Source organism: Nicotiana sylvestris, chromosome 2 (genome assembly GCF_000393655.2).
Source record: "Nicotiana sylvestris chromosome 2, ASM39365v2, whole genome shotgun sequence".
Lineage (NCBI taxonomy): Eukaryota > Viridiplantae > Streptophyta > Magnoliopsida > Solanales > Solanaceae > Nicotiana > Nicotiana sylvestris.
In genome coordinates this window covers 74,369,435-74,376,594 of record NC_091058.1, presented here as the reverse complement: position 1 = coordinate 74,376,594, position 7,160 = coordinate 74,369,435, and the positions used below count along the sequence as shown (strand labels likewise).

General features: G+C 40.0%; 1 protein-coding gene across 1 annotated transcript; it reads left to right on the top strand.

Annotated features, from left to right (window-relative positions):
- The first annotated feature begins 513 nt into the window (after positions 1-513).
- LOC104221666 (aquaporin PIP2-7-like) lies at positions 514-3,515 on the top strand. Its single transcript, XM_009772773.2, has 4 exons — positions 514-1,009; positions 2,428-2,723; positions 2,969-3,109; positions 3,216-3,515. Exons 1-4 carry the CDS (start codon positions 760-762, stop codon positions 3,333-3,335), a joined length of 807 nt encoding a protein of 268 aa, XP_009771075.1. The 5' UTR covers positions 514-759; the 3' UTR covers positions 3,336-3,515.
- The last annotated feature ends 3,645 nt before the right edge of the window (positions 3,516-7,160 follow it).

The following is a 7,160-nucleotide window of genomic DNA, read 5'->3' as shown; positions in this document are numbered from 1 at the left end:
GTGACTACTAAAATTTTAAAATCAAGAAAGTATAAAGTGTCAATCATTCAAATCAAGAAGGTATAAAGTTTCTATCGACGTTGGTCCACACTTCGAGTTGATCGGTCGACCAATTTATTACCGTTTTACCCTCAAATTGATTTCCTAAAACTGAACTTTTATAAGAGGCTTTAAATATTTTAAATAAATTTTCGTATGTATTTTAATTTTTAATTTAGTCTATTTTCGTAAAATTTAGTACTCATATGTGAAACTGCACCTCCTATTCCTAATTTTTTTGTTACGTTTTTACAATTTGCTTATATCCTATAGTCCATCTGATCAATTTTCAGAGGTAAATTGGCCATTAAAGAGAACTTAAGATAAAGGAACTGCATGGGTAGTTGTTTTGTGAGTAAATTTTTAGAACTTTTACTGCCTAAAGCCAATGCTTTATTAATTGGGATTGAGTCACATCGTCGGCCCCTTCTGCTTTCCTTCCGACATAGGAATTCGAGACGTAAATGCAATGTTATTCTGTTACAAATTAACGTACCAGTGAAAAGTTTGGAGCTTACGTAAATGGTCAGGTTGCCATAGTGTCGATGCATGTGTTGTTGCCTTTTTGCTACATCAATCTATTCACACCTTTAACTTGTAACCACACAGCGTAATCTCCCTTGTAGATATCGTTTTCCCTGCTAGGCTGCTATTTAATTATTAATACCCAGGCCACCATCACTCTAAAGCGGATCGGGATAACTAGCTAGCTAGCAAGATATGGTGAAAGACTACGTAGATAAGCCAGCAGCACCGCTGTTTGATACGGTGGAGGTGAAGAAATGGTCTTTCTACAGAGCCCTCATTGCTGAATTTGTTGCCACACTTCTTTTTCTTTACGTTAGTGTTGCTACTGTTATTGGCCACAAGAAGCAAGTTGGTCCCTGCGACGGCGTTGGACTTCTTGGTATTGCATGGGCTTTTGGCGGCATGATTTTCGTTCTTGTCTATTGCACTGCTGGGATTTCTGGTACTCATTTTCATCTCCTCCTCTTCTTTTGCTCTATACATGTGAGTTTATTAGAACTTCTGGAGTTATAGGGGTTAGGGCTCTAACATTTTGTCCGAAAGCTAAGTGATGCTTACTTTATATTATCTCAGATTCTCAGTCTATTATAGGAATGTATAATGTAGTAGGAGTACTGTTACTATATATATACTCCATATATATATACACATATAAAATTGTGAATATTTTTTTAAGAAATGGTGTTGAATGCACCTCTTGTAGAAGAGTACTGTTTCTGCCACTGCATGGAACAACATGGTATTTCAAATTTTAACCAGGGAATTATAAGTTTAGAGGTTTAAAGTTCAAAGAAGGTGTCTTGTGTGGTAAGTTCAGGTTCAACATTTGCATACCTTTTGTCAAAATCTCCATTGCCTTGCATGTTGTTAGATACATAGAGATAAGAAGTAGAAGCTTCTTTTGGTTTTCCGGCATAGTTAGCAAGTCACAGATTGAAAAATAACCTTCCTATTTAATTTGTCTTCCCCCCACCATCCACGTCCGTCCTCCCGTCTCTCTCAGTCCATTTATTTTTACTTGGAATTTAATATGAGACACCTACTAAAGTAACCAATCACATAATTTCAGAAGAGTTTAAGTTATATAAACCATTAATATAAAGAATTTTACACTATCGAGTGATTTTTACCTATTATAGCACATTAATTACAATAGTATAAAAATGTTTACCTGTTATGGTGATGATGTATATGACTTAAAACTCATTTTGAGTTCAAAATACTCATGTTTTGTTGATTAGCTGAATCAGATTGTCATGTCAATTTTTAGTGGTTCACTTTCTTCCAGCAAGTTAGCCCAAGGGTGGAATATAATTAAATAGAATTGTCTCCCCTCCCCCCCCCCCCCAAAATACCTGTAGCGGTAAAGACAAATGTAACACAAATTTATGGATGGTCTGAAATACCTAATCCTCATAAGAAGCAGTTTACTTTCACATTCGTAGAGGTGAAAACTGTAAGGTTTCCTGCGACTCCAACTTCAAGCGGACAAATATTGATCAGTTCAGACTCTATCTACCACCACAAAACCAATTCAGATTTTGTCCAAAACTTATTTTACTAACAAAGAATTTTTTGACACAAAACCTTACATTACCCGCTTCAGCACAGTGGCGAATCCAAGATTTATAGATTGTGGATATTTCACTGATTTTGGTGTAAATTTACAGTAGTCAAACATGATTATCGTGGGTGCTCATGGTCAATTATTTGAATTTTTAAGTATTATCTATGAATACATAATACAATTTGGCTTTATGGGCTCAAAATCCGCTACTGAGAGTAACCATGATAAACACCAACATTGACAGCATTATAATCTTCTAATTTCTTTTTTTTGGGGTTAATGAATGTGTATAGGTGGGCATATAAACCCAGCAGTAACATTTGGGCTATTACTGGCAAGGAAGGTTTCATTACTGAGAGCGGTGGGGTATATGGTGGCGCAGTGCTTAGGAGCCATTTGCGGCGTTGGCTTAGTGAAAGGGTTCATGAAGCATGACTATAACACGTATGGCGGCGGTGCTAATACCGTTGCAGTTGGCTACTCAACCGGCACAGCCTTGGGTGCTGAGATCATTGGCACTTTCGTCCTTGTCTATACCGTCTTCTCCGCCACTGACGCCAAAAGCAAAGCGCGTGATTCTCACGTCCCCGTAAGTGTCAACCCTAATTTAGAAAAAATTTAAATTTTGTGCACTGATAACGTATAAAATTAAAATACAAGGTTAAGAGATGCATAAGGATCGGGGATTGGATCTGAAAACTTATGAAGTTCCAGTCAAAAACAAAATTTATCTCCCTCTGTTGTATTTTTTGGACTGCAGGAGCACTAAATGTCTAAATCATAATGATCAATATTAATGTAATAAATTATAAAACATTCTTTGTTTCTCCAAAGGTACTAGCACCATTGCCAATTGGATTCTCGGTGTTTATGGTTCATTTGGCCACTATTCCCATAACTGGCACTGGGATCAACCCTGCTAGGAGTTTTGGAGCTGCTGTCATTTACAACAATAGCACAGCTTGGAATGACCATGTAAGTGTTTATAAGTACTACTTATGACAGTTCTAATTCAAAGTGTCTTTTAAAGTTCAATAGATCTAATTAGTCTCATAATATTTCCCTTTATCTGTTTTCATAGTGGATCTTTTGGGTTGGACCCTTTGTCGGAGCGTTGGTTGCTTCTCTCTATCACCAGCAAGTTCTGCGAGCTCATGTTCTCGATACTTGGAACTCCTATTACAACAACCCCAGCACTTGAACTAGTCTCTCCTCATTAATAATGCTGTATCTACCCAGCATTATGGTAGCACTTAAGTAGTGATTATCATTTGTTGGCCTTGAATTTCTTTTGTATTTTACGCACTTTTTGTGGCTTGTAAAATGTCGACCACGGTTGTTTGGTTCTATCAATGCTATTTTGATTATTCTTCAGTTTTAACTTCTGCCTAGTTTCTCTTTAAGATATTTCACTAGTTCCGCAGTCTTTAGTAAAATTACTTAGAGGACTTTCTCTTAAGATATTTTACTAGTTCCACTGTCCTCAGAAATGATAAGAATCCAAATCACTTGGGACGGCAGAGCACGCCATTACTAAACAAGCTAGCGAACTCCTTGTGGTGATTAGCCTTATTGCCCAATGACAAATAGATCAGCATCAAGAAATAAGTCAAGATATAAATTCAGACGTTATACATGTGCAATCCAGCACCAATATTAGAAATCCAATTATATCAATTTAGACAGCAACTACTAAAATTCACCAGTAGGAAAGCATGATAATTCACTATTTAGTGTTACAGTTGATCAATTGATTAACAATAGAGCAGGATAATCACACCAGTAATCTAGATACCAGTTTTTCATTGTGCTTAGCTAATTGTTCATCAGTATTTTATGGGTCAAAATTAGATCAGAGAAATTCGGCACGCAGAGATATAAGGTCGAGGTCGGATAGGCCGAGGTCGGACAGTCACCAATAGCCGAGGTCGGACAGTCATCAATAAGGCCGAGGTAGGACAGTGATGAAATAGCTAGTTTGCTTTGGAATCCTCAAAGGGAATATTCTACTGAATATTCCCTCTAATTGTACTTTTTTAGGATTTTCTATAGATGCCCCTTATAAATAGGAAGAGAGGACTTCCAGAAAAAGGGACCGGATCGCTCTCCCTCTCTCTCTCTAGAAAATATGTAAACATACTTCTTTAAAGAAATTAGAGGATCTGTGATCCCAGACCTTCATCAGATCTAAAAAGGGTATTAAGGTTCTTGTATCTATTATCATTCGTCTTTATCAAACGAAAGAGAATCCGCTCCACTCAAGATTTGGTGAATCTTTTCCTTTATTTACATTTTATTGCCATTTAATGTTACTTAATGCACCTTTCTTTATGCTATTAAATCTGGCCATAATCACGACCAATATTTATACTCGGCTATGTTTTTCTATTCATATTATTCATCTCGGATCTAGAGTTAATTATCTTTAACTAGGATTTACCCCTTCATCTTTGATTGATTTGTTCAAAAAAGTTTTAATATCTTTTGAGTCGAACAATTTGGCGCCGTCTGTGGGGATTTTCTAGTTATAATTTTAGTTTTCTCTAGATCTAGAATTCAATTCCAGTTCCACGTTCTGTTCATGGTAGATATTTCCTAGTACGGTTGTCTACCATAACATGGAAAGACGAAATAACTTTCGTAAACTCTCTTTCGCTTTTGTAGCTTCAAATTTTTAATATACTATCCGTATAAGATGGTCATAATAATTGGGTTTTGATTATCATTTGATATAAGGAATAATCTGTGGATTGAGTTTGATACCTCTGACAAGTGTTTGGGGGCTGTTTTAGCATATACTCCACTTACGTTGGATATTCTACTATTTATTCTCTTATGGGACATACAAGTTTTAAGGAGAAGCTTCAAATTTTTAATATACTATTCGTATAAGAGAATATTCGTACAACTTCTGTGTTCTTTAAATGCCAAAGGAGTTTCTTATGATTGGATAATCTGAAATTAACTCAAGATTTGTAGCAACGTCGACGGAGAAACTGATAGAGAACGTGTCGGCATCAGCAATGTCATCGATGCATTCGCTTCGTCACTACGTCGATTCGGCGACGACTTTTGAGGAATTGCCCAAAGCGACTATCATTGCGGTTTCAAGAGCATATGCTAGTGATATAAGCCCTTTGCTTTTGTCATACACAATTGAAGTCCAGTACAAGCAGCCACCATATGAGGAAAGGTAAATAGAAGCTGAATAGGGACATAGTACCACAATAGCGTGGATCTACAAGAAGGCGCACAAGTGAGATATGGTCAACTGGTGCCCTCTTCTTCCCCAACTGTTCCTCTATCAGGTAATATGCTATTTGTACAACAAAAAACTTTACTAAAGCGGACAGCCACGCCAAAATTGGTAGCTGCCACTGAAAGCATAACCAGAGAAGGGAATATGGTCACTCCTTTCCACTCGTCGACCCGATCAAATCGAGGTAACGAACGCTTTTATTTTGTTTTAACTGACTATTTCTCTAAGTGGAATAGAAGCAGGAGCAATCCCCTAGGAAACACATCATATTCTCCAATGCAAGCAAAATTAAACAAATTGGGACTCCCCCAGGAAATGCATCATATTCTCCAATGCAAGCAAAATTAAGCAAATTGGGACTCCCCCAGGAAACACCCTTTAAGGCCAAGAGCATTCTCCAAAGAAGAAGAGTTCAACCTTGATCGAACGACGATGGGTTAACATTTCGATAAGTTCGAAATAACACCCTTTAAGGCCAAGGGCCTTCGCCAAAGAAGAAGAGTTCGACCTTGATCGAACGACGACGGGTTAACATTTCGATAAGTTCGAAATAACACTCTTTAAGGCCAAGGGCCTTCCCCAAAGAAGAAGAGTTCGACCTCGCTCGAACGATGATGGGTTAACATTTAATAAGTTCGAAATAACACCCTTTAAGGCCAAGAGCTTTCGCCAAAGAAGAAGAGTTCGACATTGATCGAACGACGACGGGTTAACATTTCGAAAGTTCGAAATAACATCCTTTAAGGCCAATGGCCTTCGCCAAAGAAGAAGAGTTTGACCTCGATCAAATGACAACGGATTAACATTTCGATAAGCTCGAAATAACACCATTTAAGGCCAAGAGTCATCGCCAAAAAGAGGAGGTCGACCCTTACGGCCAAAAGTCATCGCCAAAAAGAAGAGGTCGACCCCGTACGGCCAAAGGCCATCGCCAAAAAAGAAGAGGTCGACCCCTACGACCAAGGGCCATCGCCAAAAAATAAGAGCTCGACCCCTACGGCCAAGAGCCATCACCAGAAAGAGGAGGTCGACCCCGTACGGCCAAGAGCCATCGCCAAAAAGAGGAGGTCGACCCCTACAACCAAGAGTCATCGCCAAAAAGAGGAGGTCGACCCCCTACGTCCAAGGGCCATCGCCAAACAAGAAGAGGTCAACCCCTACGGCCAAGGGCCATCGCCAAAAAAGAAGAGGTCGACCCCTACGGCCAAGAGCCATCGCCAAAAATAGGAGGTCGACCCCGTACGACCTAGAGTCATCGCCAAAAAAGAAGAGGTCGGCCCCTACGGCCAAGGGCCATCGCCAAAAAAGAAGAGGTCGACCCCTACGGCCAAGAGCCATCGCCAAAAAGAGGAGGTCGACCCCGTACGGCCAAGGGCCATCGCCAAAAAAGAAGAGGTCGACCCCTACAGCCAAGGGCTATCGCCAAAAAAGAAGAGGTCGACCCCTACGGCCAAGAGCCATCGCCAAAAAGAGGAGGTCAACCCCGTACGGCCAAGGGCCATCGCCAAAAAAGAAGAGGTCGACCCCTACGGCCAAGAGCCATTGTCAAAAAGAGGAGGTCGACCCCGTACGGCCAAGAGCCATCGCCAAAAAGAGGAGGTTGACCCCTACGGCCAAGAGCCATCTCCAAAAAAAGGAGGTTGACCCCGTACGGCCAAGAGCCATCGCCAAAAAGAGGAGGTCGACCCCGTACGGCCAAGGGCCATCGCCAAAAAAGAAGAGGTCGGCCCCTACGGCCAAGGGCCATCACCAGAAAAGAAGAGGTCG

Excerpts from the sequence above, each read along its gene's own strand:
- LOC104221666 (XM_009772773.2), top strand. The coding sequence starts at position 760 with ATGGTGAAAGACTACGTAGATAAGCCAGCAGCACCGCTGTTTGATACG. Across the intron at positions 2,724-2,968 it reads CGCGTGATTCTCACGTCCCC|GTACTAGCACCATTGCCAAT; the intron begins GTAAGTGTCAAC and ends GTTTCTCCAAAG. Across the intron at positions 3,110-3,215 it reads GCACAGCTTGGAATGACCAT|TGGATCTTTTGGGTTGGACC; the intron begins GTAAGTGTTTAT and ends CTGTTTTCATAG.